Raw genomic sequence first — 14,605 nt, 5'->3', positions numbered from 1 at the left:
CAGGAGGTTTCTGTATTCACAGCTCAGCCCACAGCAGACACTGAAAAAAGCAGCTCAGGAACATCCCCAGGGCAGCAATATTGCCAGTGAGGGTGTATCAGCCCTTGCTGTGGACCATCCCCAAACCTGGCTGCAGGGATGGAGGGATGGCCTCCATCTCCAGTGCAGGTATATTCCAGTGCTTTAGGGGCTGACAAAAGAGAGGGAGAGTGACTTTTTACATGGGCACACAGTGATAGAACAAGGGGGAAGATTTTAAAGTAATAGAGGAGAAATTTAGAATTAATAAAGAGCAGGGGTAGATGGGATATTGGGAAATAATTGTTCCCTGGGACCCCCTGGGAGGGTAGTGAAAGGTTGCCCAGAGAAGCTGTGGCTGTCCCTGGATCCCTGGATGGGGCTTGGAGAAACCCAGGGCAGTGGAAGGTGTCCCTGCCATGGTAGGGGGTGGCACTGCATGGATTTTAAGGTCCCTTCCCACCCAACCCATTCCATTATTCCAAGGTCTGATTATTCACCTAATAATTAACCTACTAAACTGAGCCCATCCCATAGTATCTAATTTTCTTTGAGCCAGCTTCCTCTTGCTCCCTGCAGTCCTTGAACCTCCCGTGCCAATGAGCTGCCCAAAAGGTCCCAGGATCTCTGAGTTCTCGGTGGCAGGAAAGAACTTTCCCAATTCACCCTTTCACATCAGAGCTGCTGTGTGCAAAAAGATGTTCTAAAGCAAAACATGCTCTGAAACAACCCTGGATTAGCCCAGAGAGTGCAAAATCTGTGTTGTGCTGGTCTGGGTGCTGCTGCTGGCTCCAAACTGGGACCTGCCAGGCTGGAATGGGACAAATCCCACAGCCAAAAGTATTTTGAGAATCTGCAGGGTCAGAGTGAGGGTAACAGGGTGTGCAGGGCAGAGTGGATAACCCTGGAAAACCTTGAACAGGGGTAAAATCAGATGGATAGGGAGACCTTTAAAGGTCCCTTCCAACTCAAACTCTTCCATGATTCTAAAATGGATTCCAGCTCTTAATCCCCTCATTTCAGGCTTATTATTGCTGCTATTTCTGTAGAGTGGGTGAGTTTAGGTAAGAATCTGTCTCCCACAGAAAAGAAGCTTTGACAATAATGCTCAAAACCAGCCCTGAATAACTCCCGAGGATCTGACAGAGCTCAGCAGATGAGAGGGAGAGGGGCCATCCATGACAAGCAGGGTTCCTCACTTGTCCCAGGCTGCTGGAGGAGACCCCAGAGCCCCTCAGTGAAGGTGTGCAGAGGCCAGAGCCAGGGGCTGAGCATTTCGGGGGGGTCAGGGGAAGGAGAAGCGAGCAAACCCTGCAGTTAGGGCTTGTTTTTCTGCAAAAGAACTTAACAGACCTGAAGTAATTTTATTAAGGTAATGAAAGTGTTGATGAGAATTCACAGTCTCTTCACACTCAGCGCGGAGCCGAATTCACACCCTGCCCACGGCTCGGGAGCCTCGGAGGGGGCTCGGGCACACGGAGGAGCTGAGCAGCACATGGGCACCCCAAGGATGGGCTCTCCATCCCCCAGCCCCGGGATGCTCTCCCGGCCCCCGAGCCCCTGATTTGGGATGGAGAACAGCCCCACCCATCACTCGGGCCCTCCCTGAGCCGCAGCGAGCGCGTCTCAGCCGGCAGAGCACAATCAACCATTACCAGATGCGAACACGGTGTAACTTGTGCAAACACACCCGAGTGGCAGGGTGCCGAATGACAGTGACCACTTTTCCCACAGAGTGGGAACACGAAGCCAATTTTGTCCCGGGCAACACCACAAAAAGCAGATTCAGGCTGAAAAATGAAGTTTTGGAGTGTCATTGTAGCTCAGGAAACTCCACCATCGTTCGGGACTAAACCACACAACCCCACCAGACCCAAATCCCAGCTCTTCCCTGAGGGTTTTTCCACTCTTCCTGCCTGGTGTACCTTAAAGGCAGCCCCGGGAATGCGGCTTTAAGAGCTGGAACCGCTCCCAAATCCGCAGGGAGAGCCGCAGTGACCGGGCCGAGCCCGCTGTTTGGTGTCGCCTCTCGTCCAGCCCTGCCAGCCCTGCCAGGGTCACCGATGGCCCCGAGCCCCCCAGGGGACCCCGAGCGCAGAAGGGGGAGCAGCCCCGAGCTCTCGGCAGAGCCGCACGGCGGCAGCGCAGTCACAGAATGCTGGCTCCATCTGGCTTCCAGCGCCAGCAAAGGGAATTTACGTCCGCTCCCGGATCTGGCAAATTCCTCCCGGGATGCCAGCGGAGCACTCTGCCACCCGGGATGCCTGAGGTGCCCCAGCCTCGCTGTGTCAGGGATGGGGAGTCCTCCGGGTACCCGGCTCCCACTGATCCCCTAGCACATTTTATATCCAACCTAAATCCATCCTCTTCCAGTTTAAAATCACCACCTTCTCTCCTGGCTTGAGGAAAAGCTTTTCTCCATCACTTTTCCTCAAGGTCTGCAAGGTCTTCTCCAGGCTGGACAGCCCCAGCTCCCCCAGCCTGGAGAAGGGAGAGGAGGAGGGAGCTGCAGCACCTCTCTAAGCTCCCCCAGAAAGAACAGGAAAGGCTCTTCCAGCCCCTAAACACCTCCAGGGTCCCCTCTGGATCTGCTCTGACCCATCCAGGTCTGGCCTGTCCTGGGATCCCAGGGTGGATGCTCGTGTACTCCAGGGGGATTGAGGGGGACAATCATCTCCCTGTCCTGCTGAACATCCTCTCATGATGCAGCCCAGGAAATGTTGGGTTTGTGGGCTGCCAGCACCCATTGCCACCCCGTGTCCCATTTGTCACCCCCTGGCACCTCCAGGTGCTTCCCTGCAGGGCTGGGAGGAGAGTTGGGATGGGGCAGACAGGGAGGGCCTGGGGTGGGGTGGAGCTGTGGCCTTGAGATCACGGACAGGAGGAAAGCTGTGTTCCCTCTGCCACACTCACACCCTGTCCCTCCACCCAGGCTGCTCCCTCCATGCCCAGGTCTGGAGAGCAGACATGGAACATGGAAAACACCATTCCCCTCTCCCTGGCCACCCTGGTACTGCCATCAGGATGAGTTAGGCAAGCTGGCTGCCTCCCTTCCCTCTGCTCACTCCCCCAGTCCAGTCTCATTCTGACAGCCACTGCTCTCCTGCCATTCATTCCCTGCCTTCATGCACCTCCAAACCCTGCTCCCAGGGCCCCTTCATTTCCCCACACCTCAGTGTTTGGGAATTTTCCCATCTTTGCCTGCGGCAATGGCCATGGCAACCCTGAGTCATGGCTTGGGGATGTCCTCACCTCTCCCAGTCCAACCAGTTTCTGGCCAGGCTGGTACTGGTGATGTGGTTCCATGTGGCCACGTGGGTCACCAGGGCAGTAATTGGCACTGGTGGGAGCTGCCAGAACATCAGGCACCTTTCCCAACCTCCCACACAAGCCTCTGCAGCATGGCAGGGCAGCAGGTGGCACTCAGAGATGCCCGTGGGGACTTTTCCCAGCAGCTGCCATCACTCCCCAGTCCCCATCTCCAGGATGACCAGAAACGTGGGGGGTCAGTGAGCATCAGGCAGGGCCACTCCTGGGGCTTGGTCCCTGCTGGTGTCCCCAGGAGAGTGGCACAAACCCTGTGGTGCTGCTGTCACCCCTCTCCTCTTTATGGGCCATGTTTTTGGTCCTGAACGAGGAGCAGGAGCGCTGGTTACCCTGGCAACGTGAGATGTTCTCCTCCAGACAGGGACAATATTTGGCAAGATTTGCTAAAAATACTCCCTAACTCAGCTGTGACAATGCCACACATGTCACCTCCCTACTCCTCTCAGGGCTCATTGGGTGGCTGCTGTCCCTGCTGGTGTCCAGAGTGTCCCTGGTCACTCACCAGGTCCCACAGCAGATGTGGCCCAGCACTGTCCCCTCCCCAGTTTAGCCAGCCCAGGGACAACAGGGACAGCTGGTGGCATGTTCCACACAAAGGGACTGGGAAGCTCCCTGGGGAGCACAGGAGGGCTGCTGTGGAAGGTAAATGATTCCTTAGAGTTTAAATATGTTTAAAAACTACTTTTTAATGTTTTTGCTGCTTTTCCCAATACCATTACAGCCTTCTCCATGGCAACCAGGGGAGGGGCTCAGACTTTGGTCCCAGCCCGGGAGTTTATCTGCTGGAGCCGATGGGGGGGATCAGACAGGGGGGTCCACACTGGCCAGGGACACTCTGGGACAGGGACACCCATGGTGGGGACCCACACCCAGGTCCCCACAGTGGCTGTGGAGCTGTGGTTCACGGGGCAGATGGAGGGCCTGGGGTGCAGGGACCAGCAGCTGCAGGGTCCCAGCATCTCCTGCTGCAGGAGATGGGACACATCTGGGGGTTTAGAGGTGGAGACAGGCCTGGAGGAGATGTCTCAAGGATCTCTAAAGATGCACATGGGTCCAGCTCCTCCTTGCACCACAACCACACACACTGGGAAGGGATTTCCTTATTTACCCTCCTTATTTTCCCATTGCATCTCATTTGATATCTGCCAGGGAGGGCTGCTGGAGGCAGGGACAAACCTGCTCTCAGCTGCAGGCAGGGCTTGTTTAAACTTCCCAACGAGGTTTTGTGGGTTTTGGCTGGCTGACCTGTGCTGGTTCAGCTCTTTCTAGCTTCCAGATTGATTACACCTTGTGTCAATATGTGCTCAGTGCCTATTAGTGGGTGCATGTATCCCTATCCCTCATTTCTCCCTCCTGATCTATAAATTCCCAGAAGACAGGATTAAAATAGAGGGGGAGGAGAATTCCACTCGGGGCCAAAAGGGAAGAGAGAAAGCAGAGCCTGTGGGAAAGCTGGGTGGCAAGGCTGGAGCCTGGGTATCTCTCTCCAACACCTCTTCCCATGGGCCTGGCAATGCCTGGTGAAGAGCTGAGGTGTGGCCTGTGAGCTGGGGAAATGCCAGGCTCCCATGGGAAGGGGCAAGCTGAGAGCTTGGTGGGGTGTCTGTGGTGTGGCAATTGTTGGGGAGAGAATCCCTGCTCCACCTGCTCCTCCAAAGCCAGCCTGGGGGAAGCAGGGCTGGAAAGGGCAGCCCCAGGGCAGCGATCCCTGCTCCTGGAGCTGTGGGTAGGAGTGTTGCCTGCCTGGTGCAGCTCCAGGGAGGAGTGGGGCTACCAGGACAGGGGAAGGTTTAGCCATGGCTTTTTTATCTGGCAGCTGCTGGCCACAGGGCTCCTCTTGTTGGGGCTTTTTCTTTCTTTTTCTTTCCTGGAAACTGGTAAAAGATTCCACAGAACCTGTTGGAGCCTGGTGGGGAAATAACCTGGGGCACAGAATGAGGTCAGCAGCCTCCCCGGGGAGGTTTTGATGAGCTGCCAGGGGCAGAGTGTGGCTCTGCTTCTCTGCCAGTCCTGGAGCATCACCCACCCTCGTCCCACTGGAGGGGGCCTGCCAGAGGAGCAGGGGACCCCCACAGCCACCATCTCACCAGGGGAGCCCTGGCTTTGCTCTTTGTTTGTCCTTGGGCACAGAAGCACAGGGCAGAGCAGGGTGTGGAGCTTCCAGCACCATCCCCAACCACAAGGCAAGACAGGAGGGAAAACGGGGAAATGCCCAGGAGGGGTTGAGGGCTCCACCCTCGAGGTTTTTAGTGCCACATAGAAAAGAGTTTTTCCCCGTTTCCCAACTCATTTCCCACTTGCATCACCATGAACCCTCAGGTGTTTCAGTCCATCTTGCGCTAAGGCTGATCCCCAAACCTTTAATGCCCGCGTCCTATGGATGCTCCAATCCCCAGCGTGTGATTTTTGCGTCCTGATGGAAAGTGAGAACCCACTGCCAGGGCTTAACCCAGGGCATCCCGGCAGAGCAGGGCAGGGAAGGGTCAGTGCTGCTGCTCAGGACCCTCCAGGAGCCCAGGGCACTGTGGTTGCGAGGTTGCCCCATTCCCCCATCTACGCTCAAGCCTCATCTCCGGCAGGACCACCCTCCGCAGGACCCCACCAGGTTCCTGGCCATCTCGCTCCATGCCCTTGTCCCGAGCAGCCCTGAAGGCGGTCCCAGAGCAGCGAGGGGCCGGTCCCGGTGTCGCTGTCCCCGGGCAGGCTGTCCCCGGGGCTCAGCAGGGCCCGGGCCAGCAGCAGTGGGGTTAAGCCCGGCCGGGCGGGCGGCTGGACAGGCGTCAAGGTGGTTGCTCCATCCATCCCTGCGCAGTCGGAGGGGCCGGAGAGCGGAGCGGGAGCAGGAGCCCTGCCCTGCCCGCCGCCATGAGCGCAGGCAAAGGTGAGGCTGGAACTGCCCTCGGCCGGGCTGGGGGACAGGCAGGGACCGGGGGGGACACGCTCAGACTCTGCCCGGGCTCCAGCCGCCCTTCACTCTGCTCCTCCGCTGCGAACAGGACATTTTGGGGGCCCCCGAGCTGCCGTGGGGGGCTGCAGGCACTGCAGGGCAGAGCCCAAACCGGGATGGGCAGGGACCGCGGCACTGAGACCCTTCAGTGCTGAGGGACTCACAGGGGGCAGAGGGGACTGGGGGCCTTTCTCCCCCATGAAAGGGAGAAGCTACTGCTGCAATACAGAGATGAATCTGGGGGGGGGCCCTGTACCTGAGGGCTCAGAGCTGTGGCAGGAGTGCGGGGCGATCTTGGACCACTTCCCAAGGGATCCAGGCTCTGAAAACTCCCTCAGCTGCTCTGTGAGTGCAGTGGGCTGGGAGTGACCCCTCCACACCCCCGTCTCCGAGCCCCAAGCTGTCCCAAGGGTGTCCCCTGGAGCAGCCACAGCCCTGCACTCACACACTGACAGCGTCCCCTCTCCTCCACTCCCAGCAGGCATTCCTCTCCTGCTCCCCCTGGCCCTGCTGCTGGCTGCCGCCTCGCAGCCCCCCGGGGGGGACCCCCCGAAGGAGCCGGGGGACGGGGACGGCCCGCGCTGCCCCAGCCCCTGCGCCTGCAGCCTGGACGATTACAGCGAGGAGCTGAACGTCTTCTGCAGCAGCCGCAACCTCACACGGCTGCCCGAGGACGTGCCCCACAACGCCAAAGCCCTGTGGCTGGACGGCAACAACTTCACTCTGCTGCCAGCCGCTGCCTTCAGGAATTTATCAGCGCTGGACTTCCTGGACCTACAGAGCAGCCAGCTGGGCTCCGTGGAGCAGCACGCCTTCCACGGGCTGCGCAGCCTCTACCACCTGCACCTGGAGCGCAACCGCCTCAAGCACCTGGCCCCGCACACCTTCCTGCACACCCAGAACCTCGTGTCCCTCAGCCTCAACAACAACCACTTCAGCAAGGTGGAGGAAGGGCTCTTTGCTGGGCTCTCCAACCTCTGGTACCTGAACCTGGGCTGGAACTCACTGGTGGTGCTGCCTGACAAGGTGTTCCATGACCTGCCCAACCTGAGGGAGCTGATCCTGGCCGGGAACAAGCTGCCCTACCTGCAGCACCAGCTCTTCTGCAGCCTCACCGAGCTGAAGGAGCTGGACCTGAGCGGGAATGCGCTCAAGGGCATCAAGATCAACATCTTTGTCAAGCTGCAGAAACTGCAGAAGCTGTACCTGAACCACAACCAGATCAACGCTATCGCACCCCGTGCCTTCATGGGCATGAAGTCCCTGCGCTGGCTGGACCTGTCCCACAACCGCCTGGTCTCGCTCTACGAGGACACCTTCCTGGGCCTGCTGAGCCTGCACGTCCTGCGCTTGTCCACCAACTCCATCACCAGCCTGAGGCCCAGGACCTTCAAGGACCTGCAGTTCCTGGAGGAGCTGCAGCTGGGACACAACCGGATCCGGAGCCTGGCAGAAAGGACCTTCGAGGGGCTGGGCCAGCTGGAGGTGCTCAGCCTCAACAACAACCAGCTGCAGGACATCAGGGCCGGGGCCTTCCTGGGGCTGCACAACGTGGCAGTGATGCACTTGTCTGCCAACTGCATCAAGGTCCTGACTGACTTTGTCTTCAAGGGGGTCACCAAGCTGCACAGTCTCCACCTGGAGCACAGCTGCGTGGGCAGGATCCGAGCCAACACCTTCTCCGGGCTCTCCAGCCTGCGGCGCCTCTTCCTGCAGCACAACAGCATCTCTGTCATCGAGGACCAGAGCTTCAGCGAACTGCACGAGCTCCTGGAGCTCGACCTGAAGCACAACAGGCTGAGCCACCTCTCACCCCAGCTCTTCGTGGGCTTGAGCAACCTGGAGTACCTCTTCCTCTCCTCCAACCAGCTCCTGGAAATCTCCCAGGACACCTTCAGCCCGCTCCAGAGACTCTTTTGGCTTGATCTCTCCCACAACCAGCTGGAGACACTGGATAACAGCATCATCTCCCCCTTGGCCAACCTGCGGTACCTCAGCCTGAGGAACAACTCTCTGGAGATCTTCTCGGTGGCATTCCTGTGCCCCCCCTTCGCCCTGGAGCAGCTGTGGCTGGGGGGCAACAACTGGAACTGCAACTGCTCCCTGAAGGGGCTGCGGGACTTCTCCCTGCAGCACCCCGCGGTGCTGCCACGCTTCGTGCAGTCGGTGGCCGAGGGGGACGACACTCACGTCCCCATCTACACCTACAACAACCTCACCTGCCTGCACCCCCCGGGCCTGGCGGGGCTGGACCTCCGTGACACTGCCGAGGAGAGCTTTGCTCACTGCTGAGCTGGGCTGGCCCCTCAGGGACCCTCACTAGCCACCTCCCTGGCCCTGGCCCTGGCCCGGCCTCCCCAGGGCAGCAGCAGGAACTGGGGCTCTGTGGCCACCCCAGATGAGCACAGATTTGCCAGCTTTGCTCAGAAGATGCTGGATGGGCACCAGCCCCCTGGGCTTCAAACTGAGTATTTCAGTCCTTTTAATATTTAAATAGCAGCTCCCAGGGCAGAGCATGGTTGCTCCCAGCAGGAGCTCTCTGGATGGGGGAATGCTGCACCCCCAGCCCTGCAGCCCAGGCCAGGACTTTTGAGACAAAACTAAGCATTTTCCTGCCATGGAGCAGTGCAGAAATCCTAAAAGCCCTCCAGAGCTCAGGGAAGGGGGCAGAGGATTTGCTGTAATGATTCCTTGCAGCAGCAGGTGTAGGCAGGGCACAGAACACCACTTGTTGCTCACCTGATAAATGGCAGCAGACAAATAAACCTTTGGAGCTATTGCAACCCACCTTGCAAGTTACGTTTTTTCCAAAGCTCATGCTGCCCATGGCTGGGATTTCTCCCCAGAGCCTCTCAGGGCGAGGAATTCAGGCTCCTGGGGGGGCTCCAGCATTTCCTGCAAGCCCTGGGTGGGTGGCACGTTCCCAGGGAGGGAGCAAGAAATGCCTTAGCCCAAAGCTCTCCCACAGAAGCCAACAGCCCTGACAGATTACAGCGCTACTGCCAGCTCTCCAAATCCCAGATAAGTGTCCAAAGGTCAGACAAAATTTTCCTGGAAAATTGCATGAGGGGAAAGCTGCTTGGGTGTGGGTCCTTGTGCAGCATGGCTGGATGCTGCTCCTGCTCTCCTCCAGGCCTGCTGCAATCCAGTCTCGTTAGTGAAGTCCAGGATTTCCCTGTCTCCCTGAAATCTCACTGTGAGGGTGAGTCCCAAAATGGAGAGGGAGGCAGGCACGAGGGGCTCAGAGTCCAGGAGGGAGGGAGATGAGATCCAAGGCCACCACCTTCATTGCTTCCCCAGCTTCACTGAAGCCTGCAAGAGGAGGGCAGGTCCCATGGGAGCAGCAGCCCCTGGGAAGAGGTGCAGGGAACAGGACACTGGGAAGTGAATGAAGCAGGAAGCAGCTGGAGACACAGAGGAGCCCCAGGCTGGGGGGTTGGAGAAGGGCTGTGGCAAAGCATCCCATGAAAGGCTGCCAGGGCTGGCTCACAGCAAGACAAGGGACAGGCTGGATCCTGATGCTGTTATAGGAATTAGCTGAATTCCAGCAAGGAAACCAGGGAAAAGCACCTTGATGCATGTGAAGGGCCAAGAGTCAGAGATACAGGGAAGTGTGAGGCCATGGAAAAACAAAAGTCACAGACTTGCATTTTAAGAAAAGTGTTTACTGCCTCGAACCTTGAAAAATATTCCTGAGTCACACAAGCCCGGCAGGCCCAAGGGCTCGTTTCCAGCACGATGGGATGCAGCTCCCAGACAGCTCCTGAAGGTGTTCCCTCACACCCAGTCCACACTGTGCCCTTACCAGCCCATCAGGAACCAATGAGCCGAGAATTCCGAGCACAGGGGCCTGGCCTGGCTGCACATGGGAGCACCCAGCACGACTCAGCCACTGAAGCAAGTCCTGTGTGATCCATCAGGCAGGGGCAGCAGAAGGCAGCAGCACATGGAGCCATGATCCAGGTGATCAGAGCCATGTGGGAACGATGAGGGAAGAGCAGCATTCAACACTGCAGCTCCAGAGTCTCTTTGAGTCTGAGGGGATGCAGCTACTTCCCTCTGGGACTGCTAGCAGCAGCAGGATTCTGTGCTCCCTCTCCCTCCCTCTCTCACACCCCAGTGAGCCAGTTTGAATTAAACACCTCCTGCATCCCCCTTCCTGCTGCTGGGGCTGCCAGCCTGGCACCAGTCCAGCTCCACAGCCTCCTCAGGAGCTCCTCTGCGATGTATCCAAGATCTGCTGGGCAATGTGAGTCAAGGCAGGGAAGGCAGAGCTCTTGGGAAACTCTTGGATGAAGTCTTTGCCCTCTTCCAAGCTCTGGGTGAGCTGGGGGTCCAGGGGGACACAGCCTGTGGGACAGGGGAGGGGACAGTGAGAGCTCGCTCCTTGTAGGGCCAAGGTCTGCAGCCAGGGATAAAAACCACACTGCCACAGTCAGCTCCAGGGAAAGTGGTAGAGAAGAGCCACCACTGCCCTCCCTGAGCTCTTCAGGAGATAATTCTCACCAGCAACCACTTCCTCTGGGTCCAGGACCCCACCCCACCCTGGTGCTTCACGAGTGAGGCTCTCCCACCTGATCCCAGCCCTGTCCAGGGACAGGGTTCAGCCCTCAGCCCCCACTTTCTCAGGAAGACTCCAGACACTCCAACATGATTCTCATGGAGCTCCAGGCCTGTTTACATCACCATGATGTCAGCAGTCAGACCAGGCTGCTGGCATCACCATCTCTGGGTGAGCAGGGGAGGAGTCTGGATGGCAGAGAAGCAAAGCACCATCCTCAGTTCTGCCCAGGTGCTTGGGGCTCACAGGTCCATCCCACCTGCCCCTGTGAGGTTCCTTCTCTGTGCTCAGCCCTCTCAGAGCACCACGAGATCAGCCCTGAGCAGAGCTCTGCTCCAGAAGCCACTCACCCAGGAAAGGCACCCCGGCATGCTTGGCCAGCTCCTCGCCTCCCCCTTTGGAGAAGATGTTTGTGCATTCCTGAAGGAGGAAGAGCAGTGAGTCAGGAAAGTCTGTGTGACAGGGCAGGAGCATTCCCTGTGTCCCCACCCTCTCCCAGTGCTCCTCAGGAGAGCAGAGCCCAAAGCTGGCAGCATTTCCTCTCCCTGGCTCACAGCATCACCCTCATGGCATTTCTCAATTCTCCACCCAAGACTCAGCACCCCACTACCAGAAGGAAGAACCCACAACACCCCAAGGCTGGACAATAAGGTTAGGAGAGCTCACAGAGCAGTGTGGGCACACGAAGCCGCTCATGTTCTCCACGATGCCGAGGATCCGCAATCCTGCCTTCCTACAGAATGTCAGCTCTCGCCTCACATCCCCCACGGACACAGCCTGAGGGGAACAGCAGCAATTGGGGATCCCTCTGGCCATGCTGACTGTGGCTCCAGAGCAGACATGGAGAACAAGCATGCACAGACAGCCCTGTGCAAACCTGGCGTGCATTTTCCCCGCTCCAAACCTGCCAGGAATTGCAGCCCCATGTCCCACCTGGGGTGTGGTGACCAGGACTGCTCCGAGCAGGTGGTGGGGCCTCAAGGCCTCCACGGTGGAGATGTGCTCGTCGGACGTGCCTGGTGGTGTGTCCACAATGAGGAAGTCCAGGTCCCCCCAGGCCACGTCGGTGACAAATTGTTTAATCAAAGCTGTGAAATAAAAGGGGCAAGTAAAAAAAACCCAAACCACAATGGGTTTCAGCAAGTGGCCTGGAGCTGTGGGACAGGGCCCAGGGAGAGGGGACAAGGCTGTCTGCCAGCACAACATAGCACTCTCCTCATCTGAGTGATTCCAACCCATCCTTGTGGAACAGCAGCTTCATTCCCCCAAGGAATAACCTCTCCAGGAGGTTTCACCAGCAGCAAACCCCAGTTTTTACCGTTTTTCTTAGGTCCCCTCCACACCACGGCATCGTCCGGCCTCTCCAGCAGGAAGCCGATGGACATGAGGGCGATGGCCTTGTCCTGGCCCACGAACACGGGGACCCAGCCGCTGTCACACTGGTGCACGGCGCTGTCCTGCACCCTCAGCATGCGAGGGATGCTGGGGCCACACAGGTCCACGTCCAGGATCCCCACCTGGGGACAGGCACAGCCCTTCAGACAGGCCCAGCAGGGTGGGCTCAGTAAGCCCCGACCACCCAAATTTGGGCTGCTCACAGCACTTCCACAGCAGCCATATTTGAAACACATATGTTTAAATTTCATATCCTGCCTGACCTCCTTCTCCCCAGGGAGTATCTCCTGGGTGTTTCCAAGTGCTTTATGCCAGAACCTAAGTGGCACTGGCTGCACAGAGGCTTTAAAAAGATCATCAGGGAATTCAGTCTGTCTCCTGCCCACACATATCCTTTTTATCCCATTTTAAGAGTCCTTGAGCTCACCCACTTCACCCCACAGAGGAAGTGACAGTGACACCACAAAGCAGCAAAGTCATATCCCAGTGCCAATTTCAACAATAAATATTGGATGATTTAATAAAATAGATAAAAGCAAAAATGAACTGCAGTACCTGATCCAGTTACCTGAACTGGATCACACTATCACAAATTGCATTTCTACAGAGAATCCACACATTGCCCACCAAGGACACACACATGAAAAGGGTGGGCAAAATCTAGCCCAGCTGAAGGCTGGAAGGGAAAAGCCAGAGCTCAGCACCCAAACCTCACTCACCCTCTTGCCGGCGTTGCGCAGCGCCAGGGCCAGCTCGGTGGACAGGGTGCTCTTCCCAACGCCGCCCTTCCCGGACAGCACGAGCAGGATGTGCCGCACCCCAGCCAGGTTGGTTCTCTCTGCAAGTGTATCACAGAATCATGGAATATCCTGAGTGGGAAGGGACCCACAGGGATCATCCAGTCCAACTCCTGGCCCTGCACAGACACCACAACAATCCCACCGTGTGCATCCCTGGCAATGCTGTCCAAGCACTCCTGGAGCTCTGGCAGCCTCGGGGCTGTGCCCATTCCCTGGGGAGCCTGGGCAGTGCCCAGCACCCTCTAGGGGAACAACCTTGCCCTATCTGACCTAACACTGCCCTGGCCCAGCTCCAGCTGTTCGCTGTCCCAGGGAGCAGAGATCAGAGCTGCCCCTCGGGCAGAGCTGCAGCCCCGGCGAGTTCTGACCTCAGTCTAAGGCAATGGGAAAGAAGAGGTGGATGTACCACAGCTTTTTGTCATCAGAAAAGCGACAATGAGGACAATGGCAATAAACACTGCGTGTGGGGAGCAAAGGCATGTCCCATGATGACCTCAGCGGCAACTGGGCAGCAGAGCAATAAACACGCTCTGGGCTCGTGAGGCTGAGCCCGGGCATGGCCGGAGGCTGATGGTGAGCTCAGGCCCTTGGCGTTTCCTTCCTCCATGCCACAGTAGTTGCTTCCTGCCAGTCCCACGCTCCTCTCCAGCCTTCCTTCCATTCCCTGCTGTGCTGTCAGCACTCCCGGCTCTGCTTTGGGCTCAGCTCCCCAGAGCAGGGAGCGCTCGGGCCGGTGTCCCGGGGCAGCACAGGGGGCAGCGGGGCCGTCGGGGCGCTCCAACCACAGCCGGCAAACGCCACTCGCCCACACCGGGCGCCCCGACACGACCGCGCGGGGCTGGCCCGGCAGCACAGCGGCACCGGCGGCATGGAGCCCACACTCACCATGGCAGAGCTCATCAGCACCTCCGCCGACGGTAAAGCCGCGGGCCCCACAACGGGGAGGGGGTGAGAAGGGGCCCGAGGTGGGGGCGAGACGGGGCCCCGCAGTGAGTTGCTCCCAGGATACCGCCCGGTGACAGCGGCAGCCCCGCGCCGGGCCCGGTTATTCGGCGTCGTCTACCGCGGGAGCCGGGCCCGGGCCTCTGGTAAGGCTCAGCGTCAGCTCCCGATAACGGGGTGCCCGCCCCCTAAGGGAGCTTGGCACGGCTCAGAGATCCCCTAACCGGGAGTCAGGCCGAACTCCGCGGCACCCTCTCGGCCCGAGCACCGCGGAACTCCGTGGAACTGGGTCCTGACCCCCCGCTAAGCCCGGTCATTCTGGCTGGGACGTCCCCCGCGAGGCGGGTAAGACTCCCCCAGGACACCACGTCTCCGCCGCTCACCCCCAGCCGTCTCCTCCATGTTGCCTCGCCGCATCGCCCGCTTCCGTCTTCCGCCGGCCCACGGCCCCGCCCCTCAGACTGACAGGTGCTGTGTCCAATCCCAGGCCGCGCTCTCATCGGTGGGCCCGCCCCCCAGAGCTTTGTGGCTAATCCGCTTCTTGAGATCCCCCGCATCAGCCAATGGACTTAGTGCTATACCTTCTCGCGCGGCCGCCCAATGGCGCCGCTCTCT

At 58.8% G+C, this 14,605-nt stretch overlaps 2 protein-coding genes across 3 annotated transcripts; one reads left to right on the top strand and one right to left on the bottom strand.

Annotated features, from left to right (window-relative positions):
- Nucleotides 1-6,082: 6,082 nt before the first annotated feature.
- IGFALS (insulin like growth factor binding protein acid labile subunit) lies at nt 6,083-8,584 on the top strand. Its single transcript, XM_033073985.1, has 2 exons — nt 6,083-6,226; nt 6,771-8,584. Exons 1-2 carry the CDS (start codon nt 6,211-6,213, stop codon nt 8,582-8,584), a joined length of 1,830 nt encoding a protein of 609 aa, XP_032929876.1. The 5' UTR covers nt 6,083-6,210.
- A 1,352-nt stretch (nt 8,585-9,936) lies between these two features.
- Nucleotides 9,937-14,436, bottom strand: NUBP2 (nucleotide binding protein 2). Of its 2 annotated transcripts, XM_033074016.1 has the most exons (7): nt 14,374-14,436; nt 12,968-13,086; nt 12,172-12,370; nt 11,787-11,941; nt 11,520-11,630; nt 11,204-11,273; nt 9,937-10,642 (listed from the first exon to the last, which is right to left on the bottom strand). In XM_033074016.1, the coding sequence occupies exons 1-7, from the start codon at nt 14,405-14,407 to the stop codon at nt 10,500-10,502; spliced, it is 831 nt and encodes a 276-aa protein (XP_032929907.1). In that variant the 5' UTR covers nt 14,408-14,436; the 3' UTR covers nt 9,937-10,499. The 2 variants fall into 2 exon arrangements, with proteins under 2 accessions (XP_032929907.1, XP_032929908.1); XM_033074017.1 differs by lacking the exon at nt 11,520-11,630.
- Nucleotides 14,437-14,605: the final 169 nt, after the last annotated feature.

This window comes from Catharus ustulatus, chromosome 16 (genome assembly GCF_009819885.2).
Source record: "Catharus ustulatus isolate bCatUst1 chromosome 16, bCatUst1.pri.v2, whole genome shotgun sequence".
Taxonomy (NCBI): Eukaryota; Metazoa; Chordata; class Aves; order Passeriformes; family Turdidae; genus Catharus; species Catharus ustulatus.
Note: the sequence above shows the minus strand (reverse complement) of the source record. Positions and strands in the feature narration are given on the sequence as shown.